Source organism: Pelophylax lessonae, assembly GCF_965119305.1.
Source record: "Pelophylax lessonae genome assembly, chromosome: 4".
In the NCBI taxonomy this organism is placed as follows: domain Eukaryota; kingdom Metazoa; phylum Chordata; class Amphibia; order Anura; family Ranidae; genus Pelophylax; species Pelophylax lessonae.
Window position 1 is genome coordinate 467,608,137 of NC_138771.1, and position 22,919 is coordinate 467,631,055.

The following is a 22,919-nucleotide window of genomic DNA, read 5'->3' on the forward strand; positions in this document are numbered from 1 at the left end:
ATATTGTATAGATAACAGAGCCATTGCAGTTGCGGACATCCAAAATCTCATTTGTAAATATGTTTGTATATAAATATATATATACAGTATATATAAATATATACAGTATACATAGATATAGATATATAATGGTTTCTGAGGTGCCAGAGGTTGTCTGCAGAAGACAGCTGAGGAATGATACAGTATCAGGATCTGACCTCAGAACACTGTAGTTCCTTTGCCTTCTGCGTTGATAACTTTCCAGGTTACTAGCTCATGTAAAATGCATCTGAGGCTGCAGCTTTTCACAGGATTTCTCTCTAGTCACATCTGTCAAGCCTGTGTGGCACTAATTTCAGAAAGAAGCATACACAACACAGCTTCTGCTTCATTTCAGCGCATCAACATGAACTATTCACCTATATTACACTGTGCATTGTTACCCTTTAAAGCCCATGTCGTTCAGCTTTATATGTGTGATATGAACATTTATGTACAAACAGTCATATCTGTCTACCGGTATGTATTATATATATATATTATACCTTTTTAAGGCTTATATCCTTGTCAAAAATGAAAAAGACCTTGTGACAGCTGGCTAATATTATCAAGGGTCAAACATGCCCTCAAGCCAAACAGAAATGTATTCACTACTGCATATATTAAAATAATTTGTTTTTTTTGTTACTAAATATATTTTATAAGTAATGAAATCCTTTGATAAACAGCGAAATAAACTGAGATACAAACAACTGCAAAAATGATCTGTAAAAAGATATCTGTTATAATCAATGCATTTATTATAATTTCTGAGGATCCTAATAATAATTAATTATTGTATTTATTTCTGCTTATATATATAACCAAAGACTTTACAAATATCTCCACTCATTTGTTTTTAATTATAAATGTTCATATATTTTTAAAATTCTTCCTGCAGATTTTTTTATTTTATTTTATTTTTTTTATTTTAAAAATGAATTGTTGATAGGTATTCAGCACTTCTACTATGAAAAATATCTTGCATCCTTTGAATTCTGTATTGTAACTCTGTAAGCAAAATACCAGTATAATATTTTGTTTGTGGGGGCCCATGAATAAGTGTTCAGTGTTTTGTTTAATATCAGAGACATTCAATATTACTAGAGGATTGTCTAAAAAAAAAAGGAGGAAATGCCTGAAGTGTCTGCAAAGAGGTCCAAAAATACAGTCAGAAGTGCATAACATTGACAGGAAGGAAGGAGGTTACAATGAGACTGGCATGCTTTATGGTTAACAAAAAAAAAAAAAAGTAAAAAGAAAAAAATATTGAAAATATCAGATTTATGTTTTGCCCTTTTAAGAAAATGCTTAAAATAATAACATAATTTCTACACTGCTGTCAACATGATTAGCTCTTTAAAATATTGAGTAATTTTCAGAATTATTTATTTTCTTAACAACCCTTGTCTGCTACTGTGAGACTCTAGAACGATTACTATATGCACAGAGGTGAGGCTAATTGCTCACTACCTGGGTCATAGGATCCCAGACAAGGGATGGGTTAATATCAGTTACCTGGAATAGGGACAGAGCTTGGTATCTGAACCAGAGCTGGCAGTGAACTGGATAATCATTGTACCAGGAGCTATAACAGGGCCCTGTTGTCTGTAAACAACCTGAACAGGCATTCTTTTAAAACTGGCCAAGCACTATACAATCTGATTGTACAATTTCATTTAGATCCAACTATGTAGTCCAAGGGCATGTCTGATTGGAATAAATTGATTCAATTGTTTAGGTATGTCTGTAAATAGCATAGTGTTGATAAATCTAAAGAAGGATGTATTAAGATTGTACAATCTAATTGTGTAGTGTATGGTCAGTTTAAGCCGCACCATAGACACTCTGGTACCTCTTGGTTTGCTGTTGTGGACCTAAAAAAGAATGTTTGCCATAGCTGTTGAACAATAAGTCTACGCCGTTTGCTTAGACTTGTAGTTCAACAGCTACATAATAAAAGTGCCCTTTAGGACAGCAGAAGCCTTGGTGGGGGTTGCTGGCACAGCAAGCCTCAGTGTGGGCACACAGGGTTTTAGAATCACAGAAGCTGGTAACCCACAGACTGACTGGTAAGGCAGTTTATTTTAGTTTCATGGTATAACCGCAAAGTTTTCTTCTGCTGCCAGGGCATGCTGCAACTTGTAGTTCTACATCAGGTGCACCCTCCTCTGCCCTATAGAGTACTTCCACAGCACATGATTCATTTTTTAGAGATGTCTCATACAAGCAATCTGTGATAACAGTCCTGTAACAAAGTTCAGGTCCAGCTATGCCTCAGCCTTTGTAATCCAGCCTTACCCATCTGTCATCACCCAGTTCAACCTCTTGCTCATTGAGCCACTAAAACAACACCAGAGACAGCCTCGTGCAGGTCACATCGCCTATACACAGAAGCCCCTGTAGGACCCATACAGAGCACACAAGCACTTATTGTCTAAGGAAAACTGCACAAAACACTGATCCACATACTGACACCATCCTCTTTACTGCCTGACCCCACACACTGCTACTCATGCATTCATTTACATGCCAGCATTTCTGCATTTTTCAACCATGAACACTTACTTGTTTGGTCATGGAGTCTATTAATCGTACATAAAAGTCCTGTTCTGTCCTAATACCTGTGAAAGAAAATGACAGAGCTGTTAGCAGAAATGTACATATAGCTCTTCCCTGATAAAGGTCCCAAATAGGAACCGAAACGTTTCCAATCCAGCAATAGTGATTGTATATAAAATAAGGGATACAAAGACATCTTCATAAAATTCTCAATGAAGGAGAAAAGCCAACAAAAGTCTGAATGTATATATATTAAATATATATATTGAGTGCATGTGCATGTATATATATATATATATACATACATATATATATATATATATATATACACACACACACACACACATACATATATATATATATATATATATATATATATATATATATATATATATATATATATATATACACACACACATATATATATATATATATATATATATATATATATATATATATACACACACACACACCCATATATGTATATATATATATATATATAATGTATATGAATTAGTATATTGATGGACAGACTAACAGAAAGAAGGCTGTTTGTTACATCTATATATGTCAATGTATATGCATAAATAAAAAGAGATAGAACTAAAGATAGAGTAGAGATATAGATATGTAGGCTGCCTAAGACAGATAGACATGGAGATTAATAGACAAATATATATATATATATATATACATACATATATATATATATATATATATATATATATATATATAATTATGGATAAAGAAGGCTATCTGAAAAATCGAAAAATCTCTATTATTTAAAGTATGTTCATGAATCAAAGGAGTTAGAACTAAGCAAAAATATAATAGATATATAGGTATAGGTTGCCTAAGATGGATTTACCTGGATATATATATATATATATATATACATAGATATATATATAGATATATATAAAGATAAATATATGTCTATATATATATATATATATATATATAGATATAGATATTTATATAGATATATATCACATTATATTGCCAAATGCCTGCTTTAATACAATAACACAATATACAAATGCTTTAATATTATAATAACAACATATGGTATATCAACACTTCGCAGTGCCCTTATAGGAATACTGTAAAATACACCAGCAATTCAGGCATTTGTGTAATTTATAGACCCATGTACAAAGAGGACTGATGTACATCCTGTATTACAAACTTTAATCCTAGCACTTGAACTTTGTCTCTTCTTTATCACTAAATTGTCGCATTATCAACCAAGTTCACTCAGAGCCCGGATAGGGTTTTTTTTTCATCTGGCAGTGGAAGAGTTAAAATCCCTCCAGTATATGTTACAAGTCTCCGGATAATCTGATCAGCAGTGACCCAGCCTGCCATAAAAGTAGATGGCAGCCGTTGTATGTGAAAGCCTTACTACAGTCCTGCTGCAAACAGGGCATCTACAAAAATGCATCCATTGCCCTTCCAGCCCGCGGCAGACCAAAAAAGGGTTAATGATGTATAGAAGGGTTAATGATGTATAGAAGTCGCAGAGGGATCTGGTTACAGGAATCACAGCCTTGTCTGGGCATTTAACCCGCGACAAAAAAATTGCCTCCAAAATAAATATTTGCGACTTTGCACCGTTACTCTCTCTGTAAACCATTTTATGTTTATTTGTTGTTTCCTGTAGACAAACTATAAAGTCAAGCTGTCCACCTTTTTAATGATTAATAAATTCTGGGTTGTAAATAAATTTGATTTGATAATGATAATGCCATTGACTCTATAACGTAAATGCGAAGTGCAGTTATAATTGCAGTATGGGTAGCTCTGTTGCTCAGCTAAAGGATATGCTGATTGAATATTAAATAAACAAAATAGAAAGGCATGGGATAACATGTGCGACACTTGATATAGCAACAAATAAATAGTACTACATGTAACATTATGGCTCTGCATTTAGGAATAATTCTGGGTTTTCTGAATGCTGACAACATCCAACCACACAAAGTTATTTTCAATCCCTATGCAAACTTTTTATTTATTTATTTATTTATTTATTTAACTCTAGTTGTCAAAATGAATTGAGAACTTTAACCTCCAATACTTACCGTTACTATAAAGCAGCTGGAGTCGGTAATGGATCCCATTATTGGTCTTTTCACTGCTGGTTTCCTGATTTTAACAAGAAAATACATTTTAAAAAAGACACAACACATTATTATTATTTTTATTATTATTACTACTATTATTGTTATTAAAATTTCCGTGCGCTATTTTTTTTTTTTAACTGTAAGTTCTTATGTTATCACTATGATATAGCATTGACTTTACAGCCTCTTTTTTTTTTTTTTTTTGTACTTCGAAATTAAAATAGCACAAAGTCTCCCTGTCATGTAAGCTTTGCGATTGCATTGTATGAAGCAAAATATATAGCAATCGCTCAAAGGAGGAATATACTGTATGATAAAAGATGAATATAACATCTGTAAGTTTACAGGAAGAATTTGTAGGCTATATTACCATAGCACCACATTTTTATAACAGAAATTTGGTAAGCACTTAAATATTGACGTCATATATAGATATGTGCTTTTATTATTTGTATTAATATTTGTATATGAGTTTTCTATGAGTTTGTCGTCCTTTTTGCACCTTAACAGTTTATAATCCCTACATTTCTAATACAATATCTATATTTCACCAATATTTTTAATCACAGGATTATTATTGATAAGGGGTAGGTAAGGGTAATAAAAAGAGGAAATCTGATAAAATTAGCAAATTAATGCTTATTATTATTATTGATATGGGAAAGGTAATGTTATTAAAATAGGAGGGGATAAAACGAGCATATGAAACTCTTAAAGTATTATTAGTAAGACGGGGCAGGTAAGGTTATTTAAAAAAAAGGAGTCTGATAAAATTAGCATATAAAGCTCTTAAAGTATTATTACTGATATGGGACAGATAAGGTTATTGAAAATAGGGACTCTTTGCTAAAATGAGCATATGAAACTCTTAAAATTAGATATATTTTACATTATCATAGATTATAATATGATTTAATAAATTAAGAGGTTAATTTTTAAGAAATACAAAGGGGACCTTATCTGGAGGAGGGCAAGGAGAAGTTTTTAAAAAATACATCTAATCCAAGGGCAACAATATTTTGCACTGGAGATGCCCATTTCAGATGCGACCAAGATCCCTCTAAAACTTTTATTAATTTAATTTATGTAAGATCTCGCTAACATATGTTTGTCTTTAAGGCTTATTAAGACCGTTTGCAATATAATAATAAAAATTGCATTTATATTGTACTTTCTATAAAGGTTTTAAAATAATGACTGTTCTTTGGTCTTTCCAGACAGCATTTAGAAGATCAACTTAAATCACGATCAAATTGTCTCTGGAAACTGGTTGACAAGATTGCCACCTGGGCATCGTCCCTTACCTTCTCTTTTTCCACAAAGCCCACGAAGGCTGTCCTTTCAATTTCCACGGGCTGTCCCTGTCGGTCATAGAGGGCCAGGACAAAGTGGAAGAAATTGGACTTCCTCAGGTTGGAAGGGGGCTGCTTCTCAAAATGTGCCCTTGCCAATCCCACGCCGCTGTATACAGAGAGAGGGCATTAGACTTTGGCAAAGGGGGGGAACCCCGATTTTTAAATATATACAGGTTCGTATTAACCCCACATCACCTCCTGCTACCCAAAAAAAAAAAAAAAAAACTCTACTTCTATCTTCATTACATGGAGATTTAAATCTAGTTTCTATTGATTTATATAGACCCTTTAACCTAATCTTTACACGTATTGCTGCTGTGTAATCCTATATCACGCAGTATAAATCCCTTTATTCATAATCGAATTTTATTTCAGTTCTGTAATAAGTTTGATTCACTTATCAGGAGCAGAGACCTCCACAGTCATTATGTGACCCCATTTTGCCCCCTCCTTAATATTACTGTCTTCTATTTTGTGCCTCTAACCCCCAGTTTCGTTTAATTTACACCCCCAAAGCAAACACAATCCCAAATCATAAAGCACTGCCTTTATCCCAGCTCCTCTCAGTGTTGATTTAAAACCACTACATAAAATACTTCACTGCTGCTTAATCTCACACATACAAACTATGCAGACTAGTCCTGGCTTTAATACCCATGGTCCTGAGTTAAAGTACTACATCAGAACTTTTTTTTTTTTTTTTTTTACAGTTGACAATGTGAAATCTTTAAGAGTTCTCCAATTGTTTTAGAAGAATATGTATGTCTAATTTAATCCAGCTGTAGAAATAAAGTGGAAGAAAATCTCAAAGTTAAAACCCAGCCGGATTGAAGGGGTTAAGCCTGGCTTAATTCATTCCCATCCAACTCCAAAAAGTTTTATTTGTGGATTGTGGTTTACAGCATTGACTGGAAACACATTTCAGAAACAATGCAGCGAATGCTATCCTCCTAAATCAAGTCCTATGGTGTTACATTCATAAAAAGGACTGCTAATTTCATCCTAAATCCAGCTAGGGTTGGAGAGAGAGAGAGAGAGAGAGAGAGAGAGAGAGAGAGAGAGAGAGAGAGAGAGAAAATGGCCCCTGTCTATTTATAAGTCACTGTACAAGGGGATCAATCTTATCGCCCTGCCTAGAGTTCAGCCACTGCCTCATCGTTTATAAAATATACATTATGCTTGATAAATGATCTGATTTATTAAAAGGAAGGAAAGGTTGTCTTCAGTGAAACATAGTTTTTAAACATTTATGGGGCAATTCTGAACTGCTGAAAGGTAATTGGGATGGAAATTTATTAAGATATGAATGGAGGGAGGCATGGGTCAACTGGAACATAATTAGATGCTATCTCTATAGTTAAATATATTGACAGATCAGGAGAGAAATAAGTAGATGCTGCAAAGATAGATAGATAGATAGATAGATAGATAGATAGATAGATAGATAGATAGATAGATAGATAGATAAACTGGCCATACATTATACAATTTTCCTATTCAATTTCCTTTAGATTAACCTTCAACTATGGTATGTAGTACAAGGGCCTGCCTGATTGCATACAAATTGAATGTGTTTAGATATGACCTCATATTATATGGTTTTGGTAAATCTAAAGGAAATTGTAGAAGACAATTGCATAATGTATGGGCAGCCTTAGACAGGTATAGATGGATGAAGATAGACAGATAGATAGATAGATAGATAGATAGATAGATAGATAGATAGATAGATAGATAGATAGATAGATAGATAGATAGATAGATAGATAGATAGATAGATAGATAGATAATTGTTGGAGGATATATACCAGAAAGATGAGTATATAGATTGAGTGATTGATAATTGATAAATAATTAATAGATAGATAGATAGATAGATAGATAGATAGATAGATAGATAGATAGATAGATAGATAGATAGATAGATAGATAGATAGATAATTTAAATAATATTAGGTTAAATAAATGAAAGATTATAGATAATAGATAATAGATAGATAGATAGATAGATAGATAGATAGATAGATAGATAGATAGATAGATAGATAGATAGATAGATAGATAGATAGATAGATAGATAGATAGATAGATAGATAGATAGATAGATAGATAGATAGATACGCTGGCCATACATTATACAGTTTTCCTATTCAATTTCCTTTAGATTAACCTTCAACTATGGTATGTAGTACAAGGGCCTGCCTGATTGCATACAAATTGAATGTGTTTAGGTATGACCTCATATTATATGGTTTTGGTAAATCTAAAGGAAATTGTAGAAGACAATTGCATAATGTATGGGAAGCCTTAGACAGGTATTGATGGATGAAGATAGACAGATAGATAGATAGATAGATAGATAGATAGATAGATAGATAGATAGATAGATAGATAGATAGATAGATAGATAGATAGATAGATAGATAGATAGATAGATAGATAGATAGATAGATAATTGTTGGAGGATATATACCAGAAAGATGAGTATATAGATTGAGTGATTGATAATTGATAAATAATTGATAGATAGATAGATAGATAGATAGATAGATAGATAGATAGATAGATAGATAGATAGATAGATAGATAGATAGATAGATAGATAGATCGATTCTGAATATTGCTTGCTCCAACGTAGAACTTTTATTATTGCATGGCAAAGTGCTGAAACTTTTATTCAGGCACTTTACATACTTTCCTACTAGACTCATGTCAACCGCTTTTATCAATCACTGATTTTGTTACTAGTCTTGCCTGTCAATGTATGAAAACACAAATACAGATTTATGTATTTTCTTTTCTTTAATCTCTACTTGCATGTCAGCAAGCCAAAAACAGCTGAGCTTGAAATGGATATCCTTATTTTATGAACATGGGATTATATATGTATATATTTATACAAATATAAATTAGTGTTTTTTTTTTGTTTGTTTTTTTTTACCTCAAGTCTTTTTATTGATAATTGGCAGTTTACAAGCCTCAATCTGAAACAGAAAGGGGTAGATTTACAAAGCTTGTATCTAACCCATATAATAGTGGTTTATTAGTTTATTATTTTATTAATTTATAATTTAACAGATAGATAGATAGATAGATAGATAGATAGATAGATAGATAGATAGATAGATAGATAGATAGATAGATAGATAGATAGAGTGTTTATTTATAATGGTATCATTATACAAATCTGGCCCTAATGTAATGATAACTATATATGTATGTATATATAATTTTTGTTTAATGATACCATATTGGTCCTGATAATAGCTATAGATCAGTGAGTGTTTAGATTTGTGATTATATATCACAGAATAATGCCCCTGGTAGGATGTGTAGTGGACAGATGCTGTGAGATGCGGCCAGTAGAGTCAGTACGGTAGCGCCCTCCCCCCTAGCAGCAGTTGCCCCCCTACCATCCCCAGGTAATGTCCTGACCCCCCCCCCCAGCAGCAGCAGTTGCCCCCCTACCCTCCTCAGGTTATGCCCTGACCCACTCCCCCCTAGCAGCAGTTTCCCCCCTACCCTTCCCAGGTAATGCCCTCATTCCCTCCCCCCAGCAGCAGTTGCCCCCCTACCCTCCCTGACCCCCCAGTCCTGCCATCAGCTATCCGGCTGCCTCATACCTCTGGGCGGCTGTGTTGGCATCCAGCACTCCGGCTCCCTGCATCCAGGTCCGGACAGCATTCATGCCACTGCTGAGGGGCTCCTCCTTCATACTGCTCCCACTCCTCTGGATGCTTTCCTGAATCCCAAACATGAACACAGGCTGGTGCTGCCCTTCTCTCCACACAGCTCCTTCTCTGGCAGTGCCACACTCAGGGGTCACCCCCCGGGACCTCTCTGGAGAAGTGACTGACAATCCTAAAGCCAGGAGGAAGAAGAAGAGGAAGAAGAAGGCTCCGGAGGAGGTCCACAATGTCCGGCTATAGAAGATCACATCCACCAAAGACAAGGCTGATCAGCTGGAGATCACAGGCAGGTTGGGCGAACAATGGAAGGGATTGGAGATGTTAGCTTGGATCCAGCCAATGTCATATTCCTGATGTCAGGATAGAGCCAAGAAGTGATGATCCAGGGTCAGTATCCTCCAACTAGGATTGGGAGGCAGCAACAGTGTGCAGGATGTGCCTGTGCACCGCTACTAGGTGAGCAGTGATTGTACTCAGTGCGGGGAGTAGTGCACGGCTCCTCTTGCCCCGGTGCTGGAGGAGGAGGAGGATGCTGTGCTATAGCTGCCCCCCTGCCTGCCTGCCTGCCTTGCCTCTGTCTCCGCTTCCCTGTGGAATCCACACTAACTATCCCCCAAAGCTACACACGCGCCCACCAGCCCCATAGGGAGTTGCATTGCCTTCGCAGACACGCCCCGTCATTTGCATACCGCTATTATTCCTCCGCCTAGGCAGCCAATAGAGCGCCGCCTTCGGCCATCAACCCTCCTCACCGGCACGCCTACTTTCCCTTTTCCTCTTCTGCGGGAGGCTGAGAAAGTTGCCGATGGCTGGATGCTGGGAGAAGATCGCTCGCTGCCTATTGTTATAAGGATGGGAGTATAGGATCAGAGGGAGCTCATCAACTGGTAGAGGAGAGGACAGAGATGGGATCAGAGGGATCTCATCAACTGGTAGAGGAGAGGACAGAGATGGGATCAGAGGGATCTCATCAATTGGTAGAGGAGAGGACAAGGATGGGATCAGAGGGACCTCATCAACTGCTAGAGGAGAGGACGGGGATGAGATCAGAAAGAGCTCATCAACTGGTAGAAGAGAGGACAGAGATGGGATCAGAGGGAGCTCATCAACTGGTAGAGGAGAGGACAGAGATGGGATCAGAGGGAGCTCATCAACTGGTAGAGGAGAGGACAGGGATGAGATCAGAAAGAGCTCATCAACTGGTAGAGGAGAGGACAGGGATGGGATCATAGGGAGCTCATCAACTGGTAGAAGAGAGGACAGGGAAGGGATCATAGGGAGCTCATCAACTGGTAGAGGAGAGGACAGAGATGGGATCACAAGGAGCTCATCAACTGGTAGAGGAGAGGACAGGGATGGGATCAGGGGGAGCTCATCAACTGGTAGAGCAGAGGACAGGGATGGGATCAGAGGGAGCTCATCAACTGGTAGAGGAGAGGACAGGGATGGGATCAGAGGGAGCTCATCAACTGGTAGAGGAGAGGACAGAGATGGGATCAGAAAGAGCTATTTAAAAGGTAGAGGAGAGGACAGGGATGGGATTAGAGGGACCTCATCAACTGGTAAAGCAGAGGACAGGGATGGGATCATATAGAGCTCATCAACTGGTAGAGGAGAGGACAGGCATGGGATCATATAGAGCTCATCAACTGGTAGAGGAGAGGACAGGGATGGGATCATAGGGAGCTCATCAGCCGGGAGGAGAGAGGACAGGGATGGGATCAGAGGGAGCTAATCAACTTGGTAGAGGAGAGAACAGGGTTTGGATTAGAGGGAGCTCATCAACTGTTAGAGGAGAGGATAGGGATGAGATCAGAGGGAGCTCATCAACTGTTAGAGGAGAGGATAGGGATGGGATCATAGGGAGCTCATCAACTGGTAGAAGAGAGGACAGGGATGGGATCATAGGGAGCTCATCAACTTTTAGAGGAGAGGACAGGGATGAGATCAGAGGGAGCTCATCAACTGGTAGAGGAGAGGACAAAGATGGGATCAGAGGGAGCCTCAACTGGTAGAGGAGAGGACAGGCATGGGTTTATAGGGAGCTCATCAACTGGTAGAGGAGAGGACAGGGACGGGATCAGAAAGAGCTCATCAACTGGTAGAGGAGAGGACAGAGATGGGATCATAGGGAGCTCATCAACTGGGAGGAGATAGGACAGGGATGGGATCATAGGGAGCTCATCAACTGGTAGAGGAGAGGACAGGGATGGGATCAGAAAGAGCTCATCAACTGGTAGAGGAGAGGACAGGGATTGGATCATAGGGAGCTCATCAACTGGTAGAGGAGAGGACAGGGATGGGATCAGAGGGAGCTCATCAACTGGTAGAAGAGAGGACAGGGATGGGATCATAGGGAGCTCATCAACTGGTAGAAGAGAGGACAGGGATGTGGTCACAGAGAGCTCATCAACTAGTAGAGGAGAGGACAGGGATGGGATCAGAGGGAGCTCATCAACTGCTAGAGGAGAGGACAGGGATGAGATCAGAAAGAGCTCATCAACTGGTAGAAGAAAGGACAGAGATGAGATCAGAGGGAGCTCATCAACTGGTAGAGGAGAGGACAGGGATGAGATCAGAAAGAACTCATCAACTGGTAGAAGAGAGGACAGGGAAGGGATCATAGGGAGCTCATCAACTGGTAGAGGAGAGGACAGGGATGGGATCATAGGGAGCTCATCAACTGGTAGAGGAGAGGACAGAGATGGGATCAGAGGGAGCTCATCAACTGGTAGAGCAGAGGACAGGGATGGGATCAGAGGGAGCTCATCAACTGGTAGAGGAGAGGACAGGGATGGGATCAGAGGGAGCTCATCAACTGGTAGAGGAGAGGACAGAGATGGGATCAGAAAGAGCTATTTAAAAGGTAGAGGAGAGGACAGGGATGGGATTAGAGGGAGCTCATCAACTGGTAAAGCAGAGGACAGGGGTGGGATCATATAGAGCTCATCAACTGGTAGAGGAGAGGACAGGGATGGGATCAGAGAGAGCTCATCAACTGGTAGAGGAGAGGACAGAGATGGGATCAGAAAGAGCTATTTAAAAGGTAGAGGAGAGGACAGGGATGGGATTAGAGGGACCTCATCAACTGGTAAAGCAGAGGACAGGGATGGGATCATATAGAGCTCATCAACTGGTAGAGGAGAGGACAGGCATGGGATCATATAGAGCTCATCAACTGGTAGAGGAGAGGACAGGGATGGGATCATAGGGAGCTCATCAGCCAGGAGGAGAGAGGACAGGGATGGGATCAGAGGGAGTTAATCAACTTGGTAGAGGAGAGAACAGGGATGGGATTAGAGGGAGCTCATTAACTGTTAGAGGAGAGGATAGGGATGAGATCAGAGGGAGCTCATCAACTGGTAGAGGAGAGGACAGGGATGGGATCATAGGGAGCTCATCAACTTGGTAGAGGAGAGAACAGGGATGGGATTAGAGGGAGCTCATCAACTTTTAGAGGAGAGGATAGGGATGAGATCAGAGGGAGCTCATCAACTGGTAGAGGAGAGGACAGGGATGGGATCATAGGGAGCTCATCAACTGGTAGAAGAGAGGACAGGGATGGGATCATAGGGAGCTCATCAACTTTTAGAGGAGAGGACAGGGATGAGATCAGAGGGAGCTCATCAACTGGTAGAGGAGAGGACAAAGATGGGATCAGACGGAGCTTCAACTGGTAGAGGAGAGGACAGGCATGGGATCATAGGGAGCTCATCAACTGGTAGAGGAGAGGACAGGGATGGGATCAGAAAGAGCTCATCAACTGGTAGAGGAGAGGACAGAGATTGGATCATAGGGAGCTCATCAACCGGGAGGAGATAGGACAGGGAAGGGATCATAGGGAGCTCATCAACTGGTAGAGGAGAGGACAGAGATGGGATCAGAAAGAGCTCATCAACTGGTAGAGGAGAGGACAGGGATTGGATCATAGGGAGCTCATCAACTGGTAGTGGAGAGGACAGGGATGGGATCAGAGGGAGCTCATCAACTGGTAGAAGAGAGGACAGTGATGTGATCAGAGGGAGCTCATCAACTGGTAGAGGAGAGGACAGGGATGGGATCAGAGGGAGCTCATCAACTGGTAGAGGAGAGGACAGGCATGGGATCATAGGGAGCTCATCAACTGGTAGAGGAGAGGACAGGGATGGGATCATAGGGAGCTCATTAACTGGTAGAAGAGAGGACAGGGATATGATCAGAGGGAGCTCAACTGGTAGAAGAGAGGACAGGAATGGGATCATAGGGAGCTCATCAACCGGGAGGAGATTGGAAAGGGATGAGATCAGAGGGAGCTCATCAACTGGTAGAGGAGAGGACAGGGATGGGATCATAGGGAACTCATCAACTGGTAGAGGAGAGGACAGGGATGGGGTCATAGGGAGCTCATCAACTGGTAGAGGAGAGGACAGGGATGGGATCAGAGGGAGCTCATCAACTGGTAGAGGAGAGGGCAGGGATGGATTTAGAGGGAGCTCATCAACTGTTAGAGGAGAGGACAGGGATGGGATCATAGGGAGCTCATCAACTGGTAGAGGAGAGGACAGGGATGGGATCAGAGGGAGCTGATCAACTGGTAGAGGAGAGGACAGGGATGGGATCAGAGGGAGGTCATCAACTGGTAGAGGAGAGGACAGGGATGGGATCATAGGGAGCTCATCAACTGGTAGAGGAGAAGAAAGGCATGGGATCATAGGGAGCTCATCAACTGGTAGAGGAGAGGACAGGCATGGGATCATAGGGAGCTCATCAACTGGTAGAAGAGAGGACAGGGATGTGATCGTAGGGAGCTCATCAACCGGGAGGAGAGAGGACAGGGATGGGATCAGAGGGAGCTAATCAACTTGGTAGAGGAGAGAACAGGGATGGAATTAGAGGGAGCTCATCAACTGGTAGAGGAGAGGACAGGGATGTGATCATAGGGAGCTCATCAACTGGTAGAGGAGAGGACAGGGATGGGATCATAGGGAGCTCATCAACTGGTAGAAGAGAGGACAGGGATAGGATCAGATGGAGCTCAACTGGTAGAAGAGAGGACAGGGATGGGATCATAGGTAGCTCATCAACTGGGAGGAGAGAGGACAGGGATGGGATCAGAGGGAGCTCATCAACTCAGTAGAGGAGAGGACACGGATGGGATTAGAGGGAGCTCATCAACTGGTAGAGGAGAGGACAGGCATGGGATCATAGGGAGCATATCAACTGCTAGAGGAGAGGACAGGGATGGGATCATAAGGAGCTCTTTGCCTGGTAGAGGAGTGGATGTGATCATAGGGAGCTCATTAACTGGCAGAAGAGAGAACAGGGATGGGATAAGAGGGAGCTCATCAACTGGTGGAGTAGAGGACAGGGATGGGATCAGCGGGAACTCATCAACTGGTAGAAGAGAGGACAGGGATGGGATCCGAGGGATCTCATCAACTGGTAGAGGAGTGAACAGGGATGGGATCAGAGGGAGCTTATCAACTAGTAGAGTAGAGGACAGGGATGGAATCAGAGGGAGCTTATCAACTGGTAGAGGAAAGGACAGGGATAGGATCAGCGGGGAGTTCATTAGCCAGTAGAGAAGCGGACAGGATGGGAGCAATGGGAGCTCATCAACTACTAGTGGAGCAGACAGGATGGGATCAGAAGGAACTCATCAACTAGTAGAGGAATGGATAGGATGGGAGCATAGGGAGGAATAGGATCAGAGGGAGGTCATCAGCTAGTAGAGGAGAAGACAAGGATGGGTTTTGAGAGGAGTTCCTCAGCTGGTAGAGGAGGAGACAGGGATGGGATCAGAGAGAACTTATTAACTAGTAGAGAAACCGACAGGGATAGGATCAGAGGGGAGATCATCAACTAATACAGGAGTGGACAGGATGGGAGTATAGGGAGTTCATTAACTAGTAGAGCAGACAGGAATAGGATCAGAGGGAACTCAATGGGGATGGCCTCGCGGTTCGCCCAACGGTCGGTTCGCGGCAAATGTTGCTTGTTCGCAGCCTGCCAATTTTGCGAACACATGGCGTTGTTCGCGGTGGCCATATTAGTTTACATTGGGGAGAACTTTGACCCATGACACAGCCGTCAGGTGGAACGGGACAGCCAATTGAAACATTTCAGCACATGGACATGCCCCCTACCTTATAAATAGACCAGAGCTGGCGGCCATTTCACATTCTGCTTTTTGTCAGCATAGGGAGAGGTTGGCGAGTGCATCAGGGACAGATTGCCAGTGACACAAATAGCTCTGTTAAGATCCACAAAAGTCCTTTTCATGGCTGGTATTTGGTATAGGTCTACAGTCTCTTTTTTTAGTGTAGGGACAGGTATGCTGTGTGCATCAGGGACAGATCGTTAGTGACCCAAATAGCTCTGTTAAGATTCACAAAAGTCCTTTTCAGGGATGGTATTTGGTAGAGGTCTATAGTCTCTTTTCAGTGTAGGGACAGGTATGCTGTGTGCATCAGGGACAGATCATCAGTGACACAAATCGCTCTGTTAAGGTCCACAATAGTCATTTTAAGGGCTGCTATTTGGTATAGGTGTACAGTCTTTTGTCAGTGTAGGGACAGGTATGCTGTGTGCACCAGGGACAGATCATCAGTGACACAAATCGCTCTGTTAAGGTCCACAAAAGTCATTTTAAGTGCTGCTATTTGGTATAGGTGTGCAGTGCACTATATAGGGGTGTAATCCAAGTATAATATACTTTGTAATATAGAAAGCATATTATAGTGGATTTGTAGTGTGCACTGTGCAGTATTGTGACTGGTGTGTTGAGCGTTGCTGCAGCAATACTACAAACAGTGACTAAAGCACTTTTAATTTATTATAACTGGTGTGATAGACCAGTGGCCCACCAATACCACATATTGAAGTGGGGTGTTATCTGAGTATACTTTTATAAGTGTATTTGTGTCCTGCAACAATATTGCCTATTTTGCTGCGTTAACTCTGATACACACAGTGCCAAACTCACTGGCCAATTTTTTGAACAACTGGTGTGATAAACCAGTGGCCCCCCAATACCACATATTGAAGCGGGGTGTTATATGTGTATACTTTCATAAGTGTATTTGTGTCCTGCAAAAATATTGCCTCTTTTGCTGCGTTAACTCTGATACACACAGTGCCAAACTCACTGGCCAATTTTTTGAACAACTGGTGTGATAAACCAGTGGCCCCCCAATACCACATATTGAAGTGGGGTGTTATTTAACAGTATACTTTTCTAAGAGTGTATTTTAGTCCTGCAAAAATTTGGCCTCTTTTGCTGTTTTAACTGTGCTACACACAATAACAACAGTTGCTAGACAATTATTTGTAGAACTGGTGTGATAAACCTGTGGCCCCCCAATACCACAGATTGAAGCGGGGAGTTATATACCCTTTTCCCTATATACTGCTATTCTCTAGAGTCTTTTGTCACAGGGTAATTTAAAAAATGTCAGGCAGAGGAAGAGGCAGGCCCTTACGCAGGGGTGGTAGGAGTAGGGCAGGAGCAGTAGGCCGGAGCCAAAGTGTGAAGTTTCAGAAGGTGCGTTCGATTACGCCAAAGGACGCACCAGACTTTGTTGAGTGGCTCACTCAGCCTTCCTCTTCTGCACCCTCCTCATCCTCTCTATCTGCACCCCCAAAGACAACATCACCACCATATACCCTCCGCTTGAGTCACTGGATTTATTTTCCGATCCATCACAAGACATTTGTGATTCGCAGCCATTATTGGCATCAGATCAGGAAGAGGAGGTAGCAACAGCCGCCACTATGTAGTCTGACGACAGTACCCAGAGCAGCCCAAGGAGGTTGGTCCCCGCTGTTGCTACCTACTCCGAGATCTCGAACGTGGTGGGGAAGGTGACGTGGATGATGACGTGTCTATGGACGTCACGTGGATGGCCACAAGAGAGGAAGAGGAGGGGAGTTTAGAGGGAGAGAGGGACCAGCAGATAGGGAGGAGAGGCAGGCGGAACTTGCATTGCACAAGAGGTACAAAGCAGACTGCAAATGTATCAGGAGCGAGCCATCAACCATGTACAGTCACATCTGGTGCTCCCAGGACGCCGGCACATGGCTCCGCAGTGTGTGGGCTTTTTTTAATGTGTCCGCTGCTGACAACAGTGTTGCCATCTGCAGCCTTTGCAGTCAGCGCATAAGTCGCGGTAAGTCCAAAACTCACCTAGGGACGACCGCCTTAAGAAGGCACCTGATATCCCATCACCGAGCCCAGTGGGAGCAACACCGTCAGAACCCACAAAGCCACACTTCAGGCTCTCACCATCCAGCCTCTTCTCCTTCCCCTCTCTCCTCACAATTGTCCTCCACTCCACCTTCCTCCATGATGCCGTCGTCACGTTGTTCTGGAAAAAGGCAGGCTTCTGTGGCCCAAATGTTGGAGCAGAAAAAAATGATGACGCCGGATAACCCTCTTGCCCAACGTTTGACTGGTGGCTTGTCGGAACTGATAGCCCGCCAACTACTGCCATATCAACTGGTGGACTCGGAGGCCTTTCAGAAATTTGTGGCCATTGGAACACCACAATGGAAGGTCCCAGGCAGGAAATATTTCTCACAGAAGGGCATTCCAGAGCTGTATGGCCATGTTCAGTGGCAAGTGAATATATCTCTGGCACACAGTGTTGGTGCCAAGATACATCTGACCACAGACACATGGTCTAGCAAACACGGGCAGGGAAGGTTTATTACTTTTACTGCCCACTGGATGAACCTTCTGACGGCCGTCAAGCATGTAACCTGTGGCACTCGTGTAGATTTGGTTGTACCGCCACAGATTGCATGCAGGCCTGTCTCTTCTTCTCCTACTCCTCCTTCCTCCCTCTCCTCCTCATCTGACTCCTTTTCCGCTGCTACCTTCTCTTCCGCTGCGCCGCCCAAGATCCCCAGAACCTATTCCACATGCCAGATAAGATGTTGCCATGCTGTGCTGCGTCTGTTGTGCCTGGTAGCCAAGAGCCACACTGGTCCTGCACTCCTTTCAGCTTTGTGTTCACAGGCAGATCAGTGGCTGACACCGCTCAATTTGACAGTTGATAAAGTGGTGTGTGACAACGGTGCCAATCTGCTGAGCATGCTGAAAAAGGGCAAAATAACACACGTGCCATGCATGGCACACGTCCTGAACTTGGTCGTGCAGCGATTCGTTGCCAAATACCCAGGGGTCAAGGACATCTTGCGGCAGGCCAGGAAAATCACGGACCATTTCAGAAGTTCTTACACAGCCATGGCTCGCCTTGCTGACATTCAGCGGGGACACAACCTGCCCGTCAGGCGTCTTATTTTTGACTGCCCGACGCGATGGAACTCAACGTTGCATATGCTTGATAGGCTGCTCCAGCAGAAACGTGCAGTTAATGACTACCTGTACGAACTCTGCGGCAGGACAGGTTCTGGGGAGCTTGGGTTTTTTTCACCTCACCAGTGGCTGCTCATGCAGGATGCATGCAGACTTCTGCGGCCATTCGATGAGATCACCAAAGTGGTCAGTCACGGCCAAGGCACCATCAGTGACATCGTACCTTACACCTTCTTTCTGGAGCATGCATTGCGTTGTGTCATTGATCAAGCCGTCGAGGAGCAGGAAGATGAGGAAGTCGCAATGTTGGATGAATTCCCAGTGGGTGCTACTCCATCTGAGACAAGTCAACAACAGTAGTCTGAAGAGGAGTCAGAGGAGGATTGTTGCCGGGGTGGATGAGGAGGAGCATGCTTTAAACCTTTCTGGGATCCCTGGTGTTATCCGTGGATGGGGGGGGGAACGAGGATGACATTATCCTGGATGATGAGCTGGAGCCAGGCCACTACACCGCTTCCAGTTTAGTGTGAATGGGGGCCTTCATGCTCCAGTGTTTTAAGGGGGACCCCCGTATAAAAAGCATAAAGGGCAAGGACCATTACTGGGTGGCAACGTACTTAGACCCCCGGTACAAACAAAAAATGGCAGAAATGTTACCAGCATCACAAAGGACAGAATGCAGCACTTCCAGGCCTTGCTGCGAGAAATGCTGCATTCTGCTTTTGTGTGCGCTGGCAGAGGAATTTCCAGTCACAGAGAGACAGTTGCGGGTAGCAATCCAACAGCGCCTGCAAGAAGAGGGTGGTTTGAAGATGTCTTGGTCACTTCAGATATGAGATCCTTCTTTCAGCCGACCCATCGACAGCTGTACTCCGGATCCAGCATCAGGGAATGCCTAGACCGACAGGTGTCCGACTACATCGGGCTAACAGCCGATGTGGATGCTCTGAGGAGTGATGAACCCCTGGACTACTGGGTGGGCAGGCTTGACCTCTGGCCAGAGCTTGCACAATTTTCAATGGAACTGTTGTCTTGCCCCCCCTTCCAGTGTGCTGTCCGAAAGGACGTTCAGCGTTCAGTGTCTCCCCTCCTCCTGGATTGATAGGTCCTGGAAGTGGTCTCGGAGGTCCTAACTGGAGGTATCCCATGGGATAGTAGCGGGTCCTAATACCTATAGGCCGGGGATGGTCCGAGGTGTCCACCGGGAATAGCTCATAACCGTATACCAAGGGATGATAGATAGACAAGGCACATAGCGTAATAACGTCTAGATGATTTATTGGTGCATAAAACAGAGAGGTACTCACATAGGAAGCAAATATACAGGCACAGGTACGAGTGTGGAGCGCGGTGCGGTCCAAGCCTCGTTCTCAATCGTGCAGGAACCGGAAGTGACGTGACACGCTCGAGAGTATTAGGACCCGCTACTATCCCAGGGATACCTCCAGTTAGGACCTCCGAGACTACTTCCAGGACCTATCGATCCAGGAGGAGGGGGAGACACTGAGATCTTTGATCTTTATACACCCGCCTTATACCCCTGTGTGGGGCGGGTGCTAATGGTGAGTGAGTTTTTTTACCAGAAAAGGATCACCCAGCACCTCACCGCCCAGCACGGGGTCACTCCTTTAAGTTTAAGTCATTGGTAGAGTGTTGCCACCTTATCATCCACCCATTTGTTTTTTGGATACCTTTCACACTATACTCAGTCACTGGACTTAAGAGACTTCACCATATTGGACTGTTTATATATCTTCTGTACACCAGTGCCTATCTGGACTGTGTTTATATATATATATATACCCTCTGCATACTAGAGTTAACTTGTTTTCTATATAAACAGCACCTTATAGCACCTATATCATACTGTATGATACAGTTGGGAATTTTTCACGTGCATGATAGCACTTTATTCGATAAGCACTTTATCTGATAAGCACCTTATCTGATAAGCATTTTATTTGTGATTCACCAAGTATGCACTATCTATGTTGTGATATTTAAATATTTGCACCTGTCACTTTATTGAGTTTATCACCTGACATGTTTTTATTTCATTCAGATTTCTAATTTTCACCAGAGGCAGCGCCAACACCCTATCTTTTATTCAAAAGGCATTTCATGTCCATTGAATGCCTAATTTTTGGGGCCTTTCATGGCCGACAATTATTTTTTCTGTTAATGCCTAATGAACCTTCAGCCACAGAATACTACGTTCTTAGCTGTCAGGTAAACCCACGTGGGCTAATTTTTGGGGCCTATACTGGCCGACACTTACTTCTTTATCCTGTGAATGCCTAATGTACCTCCAGCCACCAAATACTACGTTCTTAGCTGTCAGGTAAACCTATGTGGGCTAATTTTTGGGGCCTATACTGGCCAACACTTACTTCTTTATCCTGTGAATGCGTAATGTACCTCCAGCCACAGAATACAATGTTCTTAGCTGTCAGGTAAAGGCATGTGGGCTAATATTTGGGGCCTGTACTGGCCGACACATACTTCTTTATCCTGTGAATGCCTAATTTTTCAGACTGGAATCGAAAATTAATGGGTCTGTAAATGTTCTGCCAAATTGTGGAATGGATGCAGACCCATTTTACAGATGTGTGAATGGACCCTATATGTATTTGACATGTATTTAGCGACTGCTGTCAGTTTTGGCTGATTTATGAAAAAAAAAATGTTTTTGCTGTAAAAAAAAATAAAAATTTTAGGGCAACTTTTCCAATTGCAACACTTCTGTTATGACATTGTCCATGTGGTGGGACTATTTGTGCACAGCTAGTAATTATTTTGTGGCTGCAAATATGACCTAAAGGTTTTTAAAGTTTGCTTCCCATTAAAGTCAATGGGGCCCGCCACGAACTTGCGGTTCATGGACATTAGAGAAAATTTGAAGGCTGACGTTTGTGAACCGCCCCGGCTGATGTTCGTCCATCACTAGAACTCATGAACTAGTAAAGTAGTAGACAAGGATAGGACCAGAGAGGAGCTCACCAAATAGTAGAGGAGCAGACAGAGATGGGATCAGAGGGGTCTCTTCAGCTAGTAGAGGTGCAGACAAGATGGGAGCATAGGGAGCTCATCAACTAGTAGAGGAGCAGACAGGGATGGGATTAGATGGAGATCATCAACTAGTAGTGGAATGGACAGAGATGGGATCAGAGGGGAGTTCATCAACTAGTAGAAGAGTGGACAGACAACAGAATATGATGTAAAGTGAATTTGGAGATTTAAGAGATAACTCCACTTTTGTGGGGGAAATATAGCATAGCAAGTAAGAAAAAAATATATATATACATATCTATATATATAGATACGTATATATATATATATATATATATATATATATATATATATATATATATATATATAAATGTATATATATATATATATATATAGATATATATATATATACTGTATATAGTATCTCACAAAAGTGGGAACACCCCTCACATTTTTGTAAAAATTTTATTATATCTTTTCATGTGACAACACTGACGAAATTACACTTTGCTACAATGTAAAGCAGGGATCCTCAAACTATGGCCCTCCAGCTGTTGCGGAACTACGCATCCCATGAGGCATTATAAAACTCTGACATTCACAGATCTGACTAGGCATGATGGGAATTGTGGTTCCTGAACAACTGGAGGGCCATAGTTTGAAGACCCCTGATGTAAAGTATTGAGTGTACAGCTTGTATAACAGTGTAAATTTGCTGTGCCCTCAAAATAACTCAACACACAGCCATTAATGTCTAAACCACTGGCAACAAACTTGAGTACACCTCTAAGAGACAATGTCCAAATTGGGCCCAAAGTGTCAATATTTTGTGTGGCCACCATTATTTTCCAGCACTGCCTTA

At 42.2% G+C, this 22,919-nt stretch overlaps 1 protein-coding gene across 4 annotated transcripts in view; it reads right to left on the minus strand.

The window, feature by feature from the left end:
- EBF1 (EBF transcription factor 1) overlaps positions 1-9,899 on the minus strand; it is a 468,611-nt gene extending 458,712 nt beyond the window's left edge. For all 4 annotated transcript variants that reach the window (XM_082253142.1, XM_082253140.1, XM_082253141.1 and 1 more), the window contains exons 1-4: positions 9,685-9,899; positions 6,011-6,167; positions 4,665-4,728; positions 2,587-2,642 (exon numbers count right to left, since the gene is read on the minus strand). In XM_082253142.1, the coding sequence (XP_082109268.1) occupies positions 2,587-2,642; positions 4,665-4,728; positions 6,011-6,167; positions 9,685-9,818 (411 nt within the window). In that variant the 5' untranslated portion in view covers positions 9,819-9,899. The remainder of the gene's footprint in view (positions 1-2,586; positions 2,643-4,664; positions 4,729-6,010; positions 6,168-9,684) is intronic.
- Positions 9,900-22,919: the final 13,020 nt, after the last annotated feature.